Below are 17,294 nucleotides of genomic sequence, written 5' to 3' on the forward strand. Positions count from 1 at the left end.
AAACTTTGTCAAAACTCAGTTATAGGGAGACTGCCTCTGTTTTGAAGAAATTGTGATTCTCTCCCCTTATATATGGATGTATATGAGAATAAAGGTAGGCAGTTGTAAATAATAAGAGGTCTTAAATTCAGTAAATGGAAATTAAGCATAATACAATAAATTTGGTATAGTAGTTTTTTAAACTTTAATGGACATCATCTTTTTTTTTTTTAAACGGAGTCTCACTCTGTTACCAGACTGGAGTGCAGTGGTGCAGTCTCAGCTCACTGCAACCTCCACTTCCTGGGTTCAAGCAATTCTCCTGCCTCAGCCTCCAGAGTATCTGGGACTACAGGTGCACACCACCACATCCAACTAATTATTGTATATTTAGTAGAGATGGGGTTTCACCATGTTGGCCAGGATGACCTCAATCTCTTGACTTCGTGATCCACCTGCCTGGGCCTCCCAAAGTGCTGAGATTACAGGCACAAGCCACTGTGCCTGGCCAATGGGCATCATCTTAAGAGCTTGTTTTAAAACACATATTGCTGTGCCCACCTGAGTTTCTGGTTCAGTGGGGTTGAGGTCCGAGGATCTACATTTCAATAAGTTTCAGATGATGCTGATGTTGCAATCAGGGTCCACTTGGAGAAACATTGCTTTCAAAAGTAATTAAAATTACATAGAGCAATATTTTCCTTCTTTTACTTCATAGGTATCCTAACTTACTGTATAAACAAAATGCTACTGATTTCAGAAGAAAAGAATCCAAGACTGCAAAAGCAATTGGCTGTTGCATGAAAAAATATATATTTTGTATATATAATTATATAATCACAATTGATTTCCTGAACATTGAAAGGAAAATAGTTGTTTTCTTTATCAAATAAGACTTTAGAAATACTATGTCACTGTTGGAAAGAATATGTACGGTATTTAGGAATTAAATTCATCTAAGTACATATGGCATAAGAACTGAATTCTGGTTTTCTCTGGCTTTTACTTCTCTAAAATAAATGAATAATCAGCCCTACCGCAAAAAGGACATTTGGAGATTAATAAATAATAGCAAATTATCTGATTTTGTTATAAAATCATAGATACATTGAGAATTCAGTAACAGTATAATATCAGCACTTACCAAAAACTTACCTGAGAAAGTAAACATAAATTGTATTTACCTGAGAAATAGATACAGAAAGCACTTGCATGACATTCTTTTATAGTTGGCCCTCTGTATCCAGAGGTTCTGCATCTATGGATTCAACCAACTGCAGATTGAAAATATTTGGGGTAAAAATGCTTTCTGTAGTGAACGTGTTCAGACTTTGTTTTCCTGTCATTAGTCCCTGAACAATAGCATTTACATTGTATTCAGTATTATAAGTAACCTAGAAATGATATGATGTATATGGGAGGATGTGCGTAGGTTATATGGCAGCACATTTTATATCAAGGACTTGAGCCTTTGCAGATTTTGGTATCTGTGGAAGATCCTGGAACCAAAGCCCCCCAAGATACCAAGGGACGACAGTGATTGTATTGAAGCTTTGGTTGGGCTCAAACAGTTTTAAAAACAACAAAACCTTATATTGCTATTACTTCTGCTGCTTATATTAATAATTTAAAAAGGAATAGCCTAGTATATCAAAGGTCATGTAAGTATTTTACCTTGTTAATAGCTCTTTTAGAAACTTATCCAAAGTGAGAATACAAAAGAAAGAAATCATGAGCACAAAGCTTTTCCACTCCACCTCCCCCGCCCCCACCAGATTTGTTTAAAATAACAAAAAGTTTGAAGCAACTTAAATGTCTTAACAAGGGAAAAGCATAGCTACTGAATGAAAACTATTTGATAATTTAAATAAATGTTCATTACAAACTATTTGATCATTTAAAGTGTTCATTACATAGAATCATGGGGAAATGCTTAAGATATAATGAGACTAGGATATACAATTATATCTTAAAATATATGTGTATATAGGGAAAAGTAGAAGGGAAAATTCAAAAATAAAAAATAGTAATTGGTTAGAATAGTGATTCCATGAATGATTTTTTTTTTTTTTTCTGTAAATGTCTATCAGGTTTGCTTGTTCCATCCATGAATGATTTTTTTTCCCCTTACATCTCAGTCATATTGTGTGGTTTTGTAATGAAACAGTCCACATCAAGTCCTATTTAGGAAACTACACCAATTCTTGACTGGTATTGGATTGGCCCTATAGATACCACTAGCAGCTCTCACAACTTTTGGAAATGAGGTAGGCCAGAAAACCCCTTTGCCTTCACACAAATAGTTAAAATTTCACCTGCTAAGAGCCTCTCTTTCTGCTTATTAATTTGGTATATTGAGGTTATAAGAATACATTCTTGATGACTGCATGTCACATTTATGAACGTTTTATATCTCAGAGTGGCTTGGGCTTTTTTTTCTTTCTTTTTTTTTTTAATTCTTAGAAATTCACTTTACAATGAGGTTATATTAAAAGCCATGCAGAACCTTTGGATATAAGGATAAAGTAATTTTAAACCTTTTTTTTTTTAAACAGGAAAGAGCTGATCCTCTCTGGCACTTTAAATCCAATTAAGGATTTACATCTGGGAAAACTCGCCTTAACTAAGTTTCCAAAGAGTCCAGAAACATGGATTCACAGGTGTGGTTAATTTACAACATAGTACTCTTACTTACGACTCTGAATGGCTGGAGAAAGAAACATGCCATGTAAGAGGCAGGGTCACATACTGGTTCCAGAGCATGAATTCTGAAGTCACGCTACCTGCATTTAAATCTTGGAGCTTTATAGCTTGCTACCGAAGTGTTCATGGGGAATTACTTAACCTCATCAAGCCTCAGTTTTCTCATGTGTAAAATGAGAATAATAATTACACCTATCTCATATGGTTAACAGTCAAGTTTACATGAGTTAATGCATGTAACACTTTTGCAGTGCCTGGCACATATTAAATAATAAATGTTAGCTATTATTAACTCCCTGAAGCAGTTGTGTAGATTGCATTTACAGATACTCAACTGTAATGAGCAACATGGATTTTAAAAGCATTTGGTTGTTTTCCTGGTAAAGATGGTGGTGGTGATGGTTGTGGTTATTAAAATTAACTTACAGAGAAAGCTAAGGGCAGCTGAGGTGAATGCTATGTAGGCTGAGCTAAAGTTGCTAAGAACAGTTTTAGATTAAAAGCCTGGGACGGATAGCCAGAATGCACGTTAGGACTCTCGAAATCCTGGCCACCTGGAAGCATCTTCCTCTTGGACCCTCTGTAACTCCTCTTATTTGTCCAAAATGGGATGGTGTGGGCTTGCTGGTCAGGACCAATAAAGAAGTCATCCTGAAATTCTCAAATTTTTCTGAAATCCTGAGCATTTTAGGATCTTACCTCAGTTCAAGGTGTCTTAGTGGTAATCTTGCCTTTGGTTAAAAATGCAAGTCAGCTTCTTCCAAACCACACAGTCAGCTGTAGTTTCTTCATGACTAGAAATTGGGATAGTAGACCACAGAAAGGCATATGACTGTGTATATGGAGGGTTGGAAAGGGATGGTGGCAGGGAAAAGAAACTGTTAAATATGCATCTATCAGTTTATTGGCTTCCCTAATTTTTTTATAAAGCAGTATTTTGTTGTTAAATAAGAAATTTCTTTATTTTAAAATGACAAAATGAGTTTCCTTACTCAACTTTTTATGTACCTTTGGGTTGGAAATCTTTAAAAAATGTTTTTATATGAGTAAATTACTGGTACAAACTAAACACATTAAGTAGTTTAGAAACACTAGTGCTTTTTATGTAAGATATATGCTAATGCAAAGCTCAAATAGACAAAGGGAGAATTTGTGGATAAGGATATTTTGACACCTCCTTATTCATAATGGTTATTCATAACCATTCATAATGGTTAAATGAATTATATTTGTTACCTTCCAGATTTTATGCTATAATACAGAAATTTTCCTGAATGAAAACTATCAGAATGCAGCTTCTTGTTCGCAAACAAATGTTCATAGGGTGAGGCATGCATATATAATTAAAGATGTGAATCATGAATCCTCTTGTAATATTTATCAGCCATTTATAACCCCTCACCACCACCACCACCACCACCACCACACACATACCCCATTTGCCTTTACATTTCCTGGCCAAGTGGAGTTTTGGGATTATCATTTTAGAAGTAATGACATTCTCTAATGTAATTGTAATGTAAAAAGTATTACAGATATTAAAGGGTTATTTTTTCCTGTTTATCCTTTTTCCAACCTTCATCCATACTGCTAAATTTTATATTGTCATAAACAACAAAACAACCCCTCCCCATCTCCAAAAAACTGGACTTATAAACTGGTATTATTCTACATTGTCTCTGAATGGAAATTAAATCAGTAATAATGAAAACTGGTTATTTTCCTCTCTGGTTTATGTTCTTTGTGTGTTCTTTCCCACATGCTATCTTAACAGGCGATGGGTGCTACAACAGCTAATTCAGGAAACCTCGTTGCCTTCCTTTGTGACCAAAGGAAACTTGGGAACAATTCCCGCAGAAAGAACACAGCGACTCATACAAGAAGAGATGGAGGTCTGTGGTGAAGCTGCAGGGAGATACCCAAGTAACTATAATGCTTGGTCCCATCGCATCTGGGTTTTACAGCACTTGGCCAAGCTAGATGTCAAGGTAGGGATATTATTGTCTCCTGGGCAGAGTCTGCCCTTAAAATCTTCTGGTAATGGTTCATCCTCAGAAGAGCTTTGAAGAAGTAGAGAAACTAATGGTCTGCACATGTTTTTGGCAGTCTTAAGGCTAGTGCATTGGTAAAACAAAGGCAGGTTTAACCAGTTGAGGAAGACTGAGCATAACTCACTTTATCCTGAATCAGGAAGGGATTATTAAGCCTTATAGAACTGGAATTGTTATTTCTTAGTAGTGTTTGGTTATGTGACAATATACTAAGTCAGCTGGCTGTCTTTTGACACTTTCATCCTCTGAAAAAGGGGAGAGAGGAGGGCAAGGATAGATGTTTAAAAACATCTCACCCAGGTGTTTTTAAAATTGTCTGAGCCTCAAAATTACCTGGGGTTTCTAAGTCCCACTCCAGGCCTACTAAATCGGAATGAGGGTGGATCTACAGATCAGCATTTTCCACTGACTCAGGGTTATTTGGATGCAGAGGCAGTTTGGAAACTCTCACAGCCTAATCCTTTCAGTTTAGAAATCAGGAGATGGTGATTTCCAGAGAATTTTAATGGCTTAGACTTAGCTCCAGTTGCACCACTTATTATTCATCAGAATGAGAGCCAGGTGTTCCTTGTGCTCCTTCTTCTATACTACAGTGTCTCAGTTTTTTTCTTTCTTGATGATGTCACAGTGCCGTAAGAATCTAGGGTGCTCATATAAAAAGCTTCTCAGGGTTGAGACAATTAAAAGAGGTCAAGTTGAAGATGGAAGTGCCCCAGCTGGTGCTTTCACATTAGTGGGGAAGTATTATGTAATTTTAGTTTACCACCCCTTCTTCCTACCTCCCTCTTCCCATGCTGTCATTTTCCTCTTTGTTTCCTGGCCAAGACAAATAGGAGAGCTTTTACTTCCAGAGGATTTTAAGCCAATTCTGGAAGAGGAGCCTTCCCCTTCCGGTTTATATGGCTTTGAGTTTCAGGAGGGGTGGCCACCTAATGGAGTAGAAAGAACAAAGGCTTAAAATCACATCAACCTATGTTCAGATTTTGGCCTTACTAGCTATGCGTGGAAAGTAAGGTTTTATTGTTTTCATTTATAAAATAAGGACTCTACTGTCTGCCTCAGTAGATTATTGTGAATTCTTTGAGTTAATGGATGTAAATTACTGGGCATCTACTAAAGAGAGGTTGACTCCATTTTAGTTCCTTTTCTGCTCCCCCAGAGATAGAAAATTGGCCACCAGTTTGCTTGATCAACTCAGTGCAATTTATTCATAAAAAGAGCAAAACTCTGTCATACCCAGCCACTGTCCTATATACTGGGTATGGCAGTAAAACTAAGTGCTTGCTCTTAACAAATTGAAAATCTAGTTGAGAAAGTAGACCAACAATTCCAAAGCATCAGAATACAGTGGGAGCACAGAAAAATGGTTCTTCATCTAGGATGGGCTCATTGGAAATAGCTGCCAAGGGGAAGGAAAATACATAGTGTGAGTCTGGAGGCGTGATTACAAGTTGTTTGGTGGTTGTCAGGGATATGGAGTGCTTTAGAGGCAATCATGTCAGATCTACAACTCAATAGTGTATAGGAGGAGGAAAGAGATATAGGGAGGATTGGGGATAAAAAGGAAGTCAGAGTCCAGGTTAACTGAGAGGTCTTTGGAAATTTTTCTGCCATAATGTGGACCTTTTCAAGTGGCATTTCCATAAAATCAGGAACAAGGGGCCAAAGTGAAATTCTTGGCTACTTGAAACCATCTGGTGGTAAGGATAACTCATTAATAGCTCAGGTGCCAGGGTCCACTCTTGGGCTCAGATGTCATCACCCTTCCTTGACTTTCCCTTGAAGGAGGACTTACCATTCTTCCTGTCACCACTTGCCACTGCAACATCTCCTGTTCTTGTTTTCAGTGAGGTGTCCTAAATTTGCAAAATCTCCTTTCTGTTAAAAGCCACTGGGCCCCCAGAACATTTACTGCTACGCTTTGTCTATTACAGGAGGTAATCTCAAAAATACCAGTAGTCTAGATCAGCTTAAAAATATATATGAAATGAACCGGCCTGTTTTAGCTTAGAAAATTGAAAATGACGTTTTAAAGTACTGGTATCAAGTATTAGAGTATGAAAATGAGCATTATTCAAATTGTTGCAATCTTACTGAAGGGCAACATGGCAGCATTTATCACACGTTTTAAAATATGGTGTTATTTTTAAGAGTTCTGCTTCCAGGAATTCCTCATAAAGAAATAATGGAAGATGAAGTGTGGTAGAGTGATTAAAGGCTTCACTCAGTGGTCATACAGACCTACTTTGCATTCCGGCTAATTTGCTGTGTAGCCTTGAGGAAGCTACTTAGTCTCTTCAACCTTCAGTTTTCTCATCTGGAAAAGTGGGGTGATGGTAATTCCATCTCACTGAGTGATGCAAATTGAATTTGAGGATGTGTATAAAGTGGCTATCACAGTGCCTTAACTAAGTGTCCAATACACACTGGCTATTAAATGTAGACGTTTGATATATAAAAGTAGCACTTACAGTAGTGAAAAACGAGAAAAGCTGTAGCCTTTCAATACTGAGGGATTAGTTACAGTCCATCACATTGGAATATTTTGTTATGACTAAAAATTACATTTTAGAAGATGATTTAAAGAAAAATATTTACAACAGGTTATATTAGGATAAGCCAAGTTTTATTCATTTATGAGACAGTTCTCATAAATAAATGAGACTGGAATGCAGTGGCACAATCTCAGCTCACTGCAACCAACCTCTGCCTCCTGTGTTCAAGTGGTTCTCCTGCCTCAGCCTCCCAAGTATCTGGGAATACAGACACCCACCACCATGCCTGGCTAGTTTTTGTATTTTTCATAGAGATGGGGTTTCACCATGTAGCTCAGCTTGTCTTGAACTCCTGACCTCAACAATCCACCTGACTTGGCTTCCCAAAGTGTTGGGATTACAGTCGTGAGCCACTGCACATAACCATCTAATTTTTAATATATTTATTAGCATTGAATGAAATAGCAAATACTTTCAAGTATTTGGAACAGTGCTTGGCACATGGTAAATGCTCAGCAGATATTTATACATACATACATACATACATACATACATACATACAACAACATTATTGATTTTTTCCTTGTATTTTTTATAAAAGCATATATTCATTTTCTATTCAGATAAACGGTTAAAGAATAAAGATTGATTAAAAGTAGTATGTGGTGGAATTATGATACCTTAGTTTTTTATTTTACATTCTCTCTGATGTCTGCATGCTTAAATAAACATATTTAAGTAAATTTTAAAATATTTTTATGTTTGAGGGTAGGGTGGCAGGAAAGACAGTCAGGCAGTTTATTACTACTGGCAAATTGCAAGTTAATACGGTGCCTCACATAAAAAAAGCACATATGGTCATTTCTCAAAAAAAAAATCAAAATCACCAATAAAGGTATGAAAAGATATGCAACCTCATTACTATTAGGGAAATGGAAATCAAAACCACAGGGAGTGAGATAACACTTCACACCAAAATATAGACAATAATAAATGGTGGTTAGGATGTAGAGAAACTTATTTATGGCTGGTAAGAATGTAAAATGGTACAGCTACTGTGGAAAGCAGTTTGGCATTTCCTCAAATAATTAAACATAGAATTACCATATATTAATAAAACTATAGGTAATAATATATTGTATTCTTGGGGAAAAACATGCATTACTACATATGACCCTGTAATTCTACTCCTAGATATAATACCCAAGAGAACTGAAAACACATTCCATACCAAATCTTTTATGAGAACATTGATAACCACATTGTTTATGTAGCCAAAAAGTAACACCTCACCTGAGGAATGGAAAACAAAATGTGGTATATTCATGCAGTGGAATGTTGGCCATAAAAAAGGAAGGAAATATTGATACATGGTGTAACGTGGATGAACCTTGAAAACATGCTGATTGAAAGCAGTCAGATTCAAAGCCACATATTGTATGATTTCATTTATGTAACATGTTCAGGATAGGCAAAGCCGATTAGTGGGTGTCAAAGGCTGGGGAGGAGGGAATGGGGTATAATTTCTCATAGGAATGGGGTTTTGTGGGGGTGATGAAAATATTTGAAATTAGATAACAGCAATGGTTGCACAATTTTGTGAATACATTAAAAACCACTGATTTATTTTTTCACTTCAAAAATGATTCTAAAGTTCATTAGAGAGAATAAAGCTTTAAGAATAGCTAAGAAATTGTTGCGAAAAACAATCAGGAACACTCTACCATTAGATACTTAAATGTTTAATAAGATGGAGTAATTAAAATTGTGATACTATTTCGAAAATAGATTCAGTAATGGAACAGAATGTAAAGTCCAGAAACAAATTCTAATACATGATATGTACATAGTTCATTAATGATGAATGTGGTATTTCACATAATCAGAGAAAGGATTCCTTTTTCAATTTTCGATGGTGGTATAATTAACTTTTTAGAAAATAGAAAGTTATGGTTTTTTCTTTTTTAGTCTTAAATACTAAATTGAACTTTAAATGGAATAAAAACCTCTATGAAGGAAAAGGAGACCTGGGAGACATTATGCTAAGTGAAATACACCAGGCACAGAAGGATAAATATTGCATGGTCTCACTTGTATGTGGATCTAAACAAGCTGAGCTCACAGAAATAGAGAGTAGGATGGTGACTGCAGGAGTATAGGTTATGGTGGGGAATAGGGAGTTGCTGGTTAAAGGATACAGTTTCAGTTAGGATAAATAAGTTCTGGAGGTCTAATTGTAGAACATGGTAATTACTCTTAATAATAATGTATACCTAAAGATTTCTAAGAGCATTATCTTAAATGTTCTTATCACAAAAAAGAAAATACCTATGCGAGGTGATGGATATATTAATTCACTTGATTGTGGTAATCATTTCACATTGTATACATAAAAACATATGTCGTACACACACACACACACACAATTTTAATTTGTCATTTATACTTCAGTTGACCTGAGGGACAGAAGAAAGAAAAAGAATTTTGTGTGACTCCAAATCTTGAAAAAAAAGAATAATTTAAAAAATCAGCTGCAGTAATATACTGAAAATAATACAATGCATAGGACAAATAGAGACTTAATGTCTTTAATATGTAAAGATCTCTTTCAAACTCATAAGAAAAATAATAACTAACATAATAGCAAATTAGACAATTCATAATAGAGAATTAGGCAAAATAGGCAGTTCATAAATGAAGAAACAAAAGAAAAGTAATCAAACAAGAAAAGATACTTAGCCTTAATGATAATTAAGGAAATATAAATTCAAATGAAATGTGATTCTTCACTTATTAAATTAATGAAGATTAAAGTATTGATAATGAATTTGGGAAATAAGCATTAACACGTACTTCCAATAGGAATATAAATTATACTGCCTTTCTGTATGGTACTTTGACAGTATATATCAAAACCTTATAAAGTTTTTTCTTTGTCCCAGGAAATATATTTCTAGAAATTTCTCCTAAATAATTAGATATGTACATAGATTTATATGCGAGTGTTACTTACACAAGTGTACAGACAAACATGGGAATGGTTAAATTCTGATAATCTTGAGGGTGAAATATGAGTTTAAAAATATATTATAGAATAATATTTAATGCCATAGGAATGTATTTATCATTGAAGTGGAATAAAATTAGTACAAAAGAATATCCCAAATTTTTGTTAAAAATAAACTCTGTGCATGTGCATACATAGAAAAAAACCTGAAAGATTTGTTTTATGCCAGAATGTTGCAAGTAGTAATCTCTGGTCAACAAGTAATGGATAATTTTTGTTTGCTTTTTCATATTTTTCTGTATTATTGGAATTTTCTATAGTGATCATTTTGTATCACTTTTATAATCAGCAGAAAACCCAAATGTTATTTTTAAAAGTTTACAGCACTGATGGCATATGTATTTTCAGTAGTCTTTCATTTTTAACACATTATCCCTCTATTTCATAGCCCTGCATCTGCAGTTTTCTTGTAGTTTATTTATTCACTTCTTCATGTTTTCATATGGAAGTTGGAAAAGAAGGATATTTAAGGTATATCATATAAAGGTCATTTATCCCATTAGTACTGTACATTAAAGCCGTAACTTTATATAGTATCTTTAGATCACTTAAATGTTAATTGGATCCCTTAAAAGTAATTACTGTCTTTTTTTTTAAAAAAATCATTGCCTATATCTTTATATCTTTTTATTCTAACAAGAAAATGCCCTTAAATTCCAGTTAAAGTTTCTTCTTTCATTTAATATGCATCTTTATATCTTAGAAAGAAGAAAATAGTGGATTTTCTCTTTAAAAGCCTAAGATGTTTTTTAAGAAATTGATTTTGTTGAAAATCTTTTTTTTTCTTTTTTGAGATGGAGGCTCGCTCTGTCACCCAAGCTGGAGTACAGTGGATCGATCTTGGCTCACTGCAACCGCTACCTCCTGGGTTTGAGCAATTCTCCTGCCTCAGCCTTCCTAGTAGCTGGAACTACAGGTGTGTGCCACCATGCCCGGCTAATTTTTGTATTTTTAGTAGAGATGGGGTTTCACCATGTTGGTCAGGCTGGTCTCCAACTCATGACCTCAGGTGATCTGCCCGCCTTGGCCTCCCAAAGTGCTGAGATTACAGGCATAAGCCACCACGCCCATCCAGAACTCTCTCTCTCTCTCTCTATATATATATATATGCCATTTTTGCCTCAAAATTAAATAATAAATTACGATTTATACATGGGAATATCCAGTAAGAATTAATCTAAATTTTTTTTCATATTATATAAGTTCATTTTAAACAAGTAGAATACTCTTTTTAATCCATATTAAGAAGCCATGCCAAAATAAAAAAGCTGCTATATTATAGCCAGAATGTTTTACAGGTTTATTTTTCAAAAATGTCATAAACGTAAGATAAATTTTTATTTCAGGTAGGTTTTTATTTCAGGTTTATCTGGTGCTAATTTTTGCTTACCTTTTAAAATCAGATAAAGATATTGTTTTCCATTTCTCAGAGGCTTGCCAGCTATAGCCTCTGGAATAAATTTAGATGGCTGAATAAACTCATTGGAACTTAAAGGAGATGTTTAAAACATGCCACTGATAACAACTTGACCATTTTGGCTGGAAACAATCTTACTCCTTTGTACTAGTCACCTTATTTATTAAATTGTTCATTCATTCATTTCATAAAATACTTATATATCCACTGTGATGCCAGTAGGTGTAGAGGGATTGAAGCATCAATTAGGAATGAATAAATACCTTAAAGCACTTCCTCACTGAGTTTAAGGAAATAAAGAGATGCACTGAAAATTCTTTAATAAATGTGATGGAACACACACGTACTGTGGAGATTCAGAAGAGGGAAAGATTCCTGGGGAAGAAAAGTGTGTAAGAAATGGAAAAAAGATCATGGTACAGGAGAAGGCATTTGCCTGGAACCCTTGACAATCAGGTAAAAGTGTCATTCAGCATTATGCTGTCTATATTGTTAACTGTTCACAAATGTGTGTCTTTTTTCCTTAGCTGGTCTGAAAAATCCTCTGATGGAACGTCTAGGCCCTTGATACACCTTTTACTGATTTATGTTTGCTACCTGTCCAAGACACTCTGAAATAAATAATTTTTACATAAGTGCTGCTTTTTAAAAAACGTTACATTTGAAATTCTTTAGTTTGTAAGATATTGGTATCACAAATATTTAAACAATTTACTACTGAATTTTATTTCACTTATTTTAAAACCCTTTTGTTATTAAATGAGTTTGAGACAAAGTCATGATCTCTTGAAAAATCTTTTTAGTGCATTATGTTTTTGTACTAATCCCTTAGAATTAAGTAGTGAACAGGAGAAACATGGTCTCTGCCCACGTGGCACTTATAGTGAAGAACAAATAATTTCACTGAGCCTGTTGTTGAACAGATAATAATTTAGATATTATACAAATTTATTAAATGTAACATAAAGCTTATATCAAACTATCTGAGTTTATATGTTCCCTTTTACATCAGCATTACTTTTAAGGGAATACCCTAGGGGTCATTATTATTTTAGAATTTGACTTTACTTCTCTGTGTGTACCAATCAGAATATGAGTAGTCAAGGTCTAGGGAAAGGATGACAAATGAGTCCTTAAATTCTTTGGTCTTTAAAACAAAAAACACTGTCACTGTTATATGGGAAAGAGAAAATTTGCATGTATTAAGCTTCCACTAAGTGACAACACTGTTCTAGACATTGTATACAAAATACTGGTAAGAATGTCTTGTCAAAAAAGGAACAAATTAAGGAGAAATCAGAGGCAATAACGGAGAAAGAAAAACCTTTGGGAACTCTTCTTCTTACTACCCTTTTTTCCTTCTTACAAGATTCTTCTTGATGAACTGTCTTCTACTAAGCATTGGGCATCTATGCACGTTTCAGACCACAGTGGATTTCACTACCGCCAGTTTTTGCTGAAGTCTTTGATTAGCCAAACTGTGATAGACAGTTCTGTGATGGAGCAAAACTGTTTGAGAAGTGAGCCAGCCCTAGTTCTTCCAAAAGATGAAGAAGCAGCAGCTTCAACAGAGGAACCAAGGATTAATCTTCCCCATCTTCTAGAAGAAGAAGTTGAATTCAGCACTGATCTTATTGATTCCTACCCAGGACATGAAACCCTTTGGTGTCATAGGTAAGAAAAGGGAAAGTCTTATTTCCTGCATAAAACTGTGCATGTCCTTATGAGAGCTGCAGAAGGTGTTAGTGACACCTGATTCCTGCCTACTGGGTAAACATAGTCATCTGATTGTGGAGCTTTGCCTGAGTGAATGTAAGAAGTTTTGTGTTACCATATCATCATCATCATCATCATCATCATCAATATGAGATTCCTCATGTAGATCTCTACCTGCAGCTTAGGATGGCGTATTCAACCTTGACTGTGCAACGGAATAACCTGTGTTAGTTCAAAAATAAAACAGAATCAAAAGTTTTTGGACTCCTTTCTTGGAGATACTAATATTTAGTGTATCTAGGATGGATTGCTGCTATCTCTCTTTTTTTTTTTTTTTTTTTTTTTTTTTGATACAGAGTTTCACTCTTGTTGCCCAGGCTGGAGTGCAATAGCAGAATCTTGGCTTGCTGCAACCTCTGCCTTCCAGGTTCAAGCGATTCTCCTGCCTCAGCCTTCCCAGTAGCTGGGGTTACAGGTGCACACCATCAATCCCGGCCAATTTTTGTATTTTTAGTAGAGACGGGTTATCACCATGTTGGCCAGGCTGGTCTTTAACTCCTAACCTCAGGTGATCCACCCACCTTAGGCTCCCAAAGTGCTGGGATTACAGATGTGAGCCACAATGCCCAGCCCCCCCCCCCCTTTTTTTTTTTTAGAAAAAAAAAACATAATTTTGATACACAGTCAGGATTGAGATTTGTTTAGACCCTGAGAATAAGGCATGCTTTATTATTTTTTTCAGCCCTGATGGTCTGCAAATTAATTTACCTGAAGTATAATCTCTTGACACTTTTTGTTTAAAGTGTTAAAAGAATTTTTCTTTGAGAGAGGGGAAAGTCTGGTAGGAAAGAGTGAAAAAGGGTTAGCAACCTGTCAAGTTGTGAGTACATTTGATAGTATGTTAGAATAAAGCTCAGGTATGTAACCCACCTTTCTAGCTTCATTTATTTTGGATCTCCCTTTTGGAGGTATCTTCATCTTCATAAATACAGATTCTACTTTAGGCCATAGCATTGTATTTGTAAATGAAAGACTTGCCTGTGCTAGGCAGGAAGGAGGCAGGTATTCTTTAAAATTGCATATTTCTAAAGTTATTGAGATTTTCTCTCTTTCTCCAGTCTAGTCTCTCTGGTAGGTTATTTGCAGAGACCTTGTTAGCTGCTTTTCCTTGCTAAATACATTCAGAACATAGAAGATCATCTCCCCTCTTTGGCACCTTCATTAGTAGGAATTCTTTTTTTCTCTTAAAACCAAAACACTCTTATTTCACATTTTCAAGAGAGAAGAGAGATCTTTTAAGCTATTGGCATACTTCAGAGATATCACAGGTTCAGTTCCAGACCACTGCAATAAAGTGAATATAGCAATAGAATGAGTCACACATTTTGTTTTTGTTTTCCATTCCATATAAAAGTTACTTTTACATTACACTGTAGTCTAAGAAGTGTACAGTAGCATTATGTCTTTTAAAAAGTATGTATCTTAATTAAGCTACTAGATTGCTAAAAAAATGCTTATGATCATCTGACCCTTTGGCAAGTTGCAGTCTCTTGCTGGTGAAGGATCTGGCCTCAATGTTGATGACTGCTGATTGATCAGAGAGGTGATTGCTGAAGTTTGGGGTGGCTGTGGCAATTTCCTAAAATAAGATAGCAACGAAGTTTGACTCTTCCTTTCATGAAAGATTTCTCTGTAGTCTGTGATGTTGTTTGACAGCGTTTTTTCCCCAGTAGAACATCTTTCAAAATTGGAGTCCTCTCAAACCTTGCTGCTTCTTTATCAACTACGTTTATGTCGTATTTTAAACCCTTTGTTGTCATTTCAACAATGTGCACAGCATCTTCACCAGAGTAAATTCTATCTTAAGAAACCACTTTTTTTTTTTTTTTTTTGGCTCATGCATAAAAAGCAACTCCTCATCCATCCAAGTTTTATCATGAGATTGTAGCACTTCAGTCACATCTTCAGGCTCCACTTCTAAATCAAGTTCTCTTAGAATTTCCACTACATTTGCAGTGACTTACTCCACTGAAGTATTGAGTTCCTCAAAGTCATCCACAAGGGTTAGAATCACCTCCCAAAGTTTTGTTCATGTCGACATTTTGACTTTCTCCTATGAATCACAATTCTTCATGGCATCTAAAATGGTGAACCCTTTTCAGAAGGTTTTCAATTTACTTTGCCCAGATACATCAGAGGAATCACTATGTGTGGCATCTAGAGCCTTATGAAATATATTTCTTAGCAAGACTTGAAGATCTTCCTTGATCCATGGGTTACAGAATGAATGCTGTGTTGGCAGTCATGAAAGCAACATGAATCTTTTTGTACATCTCAATCAGAGATCTCAGATGACTAGGTGCATAGTCAACGAACAGTCATATTTTGAAAGCAATCCTTTTATCTGAGCAAGCAGTGAGCTCAAAATATTCACTTAATCGTTCTTTTTTTTTTTTTTTTTTTTTTTTCTGACATGGAGTTTCACTCTTGTTACCCCGGCTGGAGTGCAATGGCGCGATCTCAGCTCACTGCAATCTCCGCCTCCTGGGCACAGGCAATTCTGCCTCAGCTTGCCGAGTAGCTGGGATTACAGGCATGCACCACCATGCCCCGCTAATTTTTTGTATTTTTAGTAGAGACGGGGTTTCACCATGTTGACCAGGATCTCTTGACCTCGTGATCCACCCGCCTCGGCCTCCCAAAGTGCTGGAATTACAGGTGTGAGCCACCGCGCCCGGCCCAGTGAATCATTCTTTAAACGGATATGCTGTCAACATATGTCCTTTCATCCAGGCTTTGTTGTTCCATTGGTAGAACACAGGCAGAGTAGACTTAGCATAATTCTTAAGATTTTTGGAATGGTAAATGAGCCTTGGCTTCAACTTAAAGTCACCAGCTACATTGGCCCCTACCAAGAATCAGACTGTCCTTTGAAGCTTTGAAGCTAGGCATGGATTTCTCTCTAGCTATGAAAGTCCTAGATGGCATTCTCCAATAGAAGGATATTTCCTCTACATTGAAAATCTCTTGTCATTGTAGCTGCCTTCATCAGTGAACTTAGCTAGGTCTTCTGGATACCTTGCTGCAGCTTCTACATCAGTATTTGCCACTTTGTACTTTTATGTTATAGAGATGGCTTCTTTCCTTAAACCCCATGATCCAATCTCTGCTAATTTCAAAGTCTTCTTCTCCAGCTTCTTCACCTCTCTCAATCCTCATAGAATTAAAGAGCATTAGAGCCTTAGTCTAGATTAGGCTTTGACTTAAGGGAATGTTATGGCTGATTTGCTCTTCTATCCAGAACACTAAAACATTCTCCCTATCAGCAGTAAGGCTGTGTTTCGCTTTCTTATCGTTTGTATATTCTCTGTGGTAGCCCTTTTAATTTCCTTCAAACGCTTTCCTTTGCATTGACAACTTGGCTAACTGGCACAAGAGGCCTAGCTTTAAGCCTGTCTCAGCTTTGGACATGCCTTCCTCACTTAGCTTAATCATTTCTAGCTTTTGATTTAAAGTAAGAGACATGTGACTCTTCCTTTCACTTGAACACTTAGAGACTGTTGTAGGGTTATTGATTGGCCTGATTTCAATATTGTTGTGTCTGAGGGAATAGGCAGGCCTAGGGTGAGGTGGAGAAATGGGGGAAGAGCTGGTTGGTGGAGCAGTCAGAACACATACAGCATTTATTGATTCAGTTTATAATTTTATATGTGTGTGGTTTGTGATACCCCCACAATAGTTATAGTAACATCAAAGATCACTGATCACATAATATTGGTGACACATAACAGATTTAATAATCATGAAAAATGTTGAAATATTAGGAATATTACCAAAATGTGACAGACACACAAAGTGAGCACATT

The 17,294-nt window shown here is 35.9% G+C and overlaps 1 protein-coding gene across 9 annotated transcripts in view; it reads left to right on the forward strand.

Annotated features, from left to right (window-relative positions):
- The window catches only part of PTAR1 (protein prenyltransferase alpha subunit repeat containing 1), a 50,638-nt gene that overhangs the window by 23,079 nt on the left and 10,265 nt on the right, over positions 1 to 17,294 (forward strand). For 8 of the 9 annotated variants that reach the window (XM_078366939.1, XM_078366947.1, XM_008995838.5 and 5 more), the window contains 3 exons: positions 2,535 to 2,639; positions 4,457 to 4,670; positions 13,082 to 13,386. In XM_078366939.1, coding sequence (XP_078223065.1) covers positions 2,535 to 2,639; positions 4,457 to 4,670; positions 13,082 to 13,386 — 624 coding nt within the window. Of the gene's footprint in view, positions 1 to 2,122; positions 2,247 to 2,534; positions 2,640 to 4,456; positions 4,671 to 13,081; positions 13,387 to 17,294 lie in introns of those variants that run through there. The other variant, XM_078366953.1, reaches the window with a different exon arrangement.

This window comes from Callithrix jacchus, chromosome 1 (assembly GCF_049354715.1).
Source record: "Callithrix jacchus isolate 240 chromosome 1, calJac240_pri, whole genome shotgun sequence".
In the NCBI taxonomy this organism is placed as follows: Eukaryota; Metazoa; Chordata; class Mammalia; order Primates; family Cebidae; genus Callithrix; species Callithrix jacchus.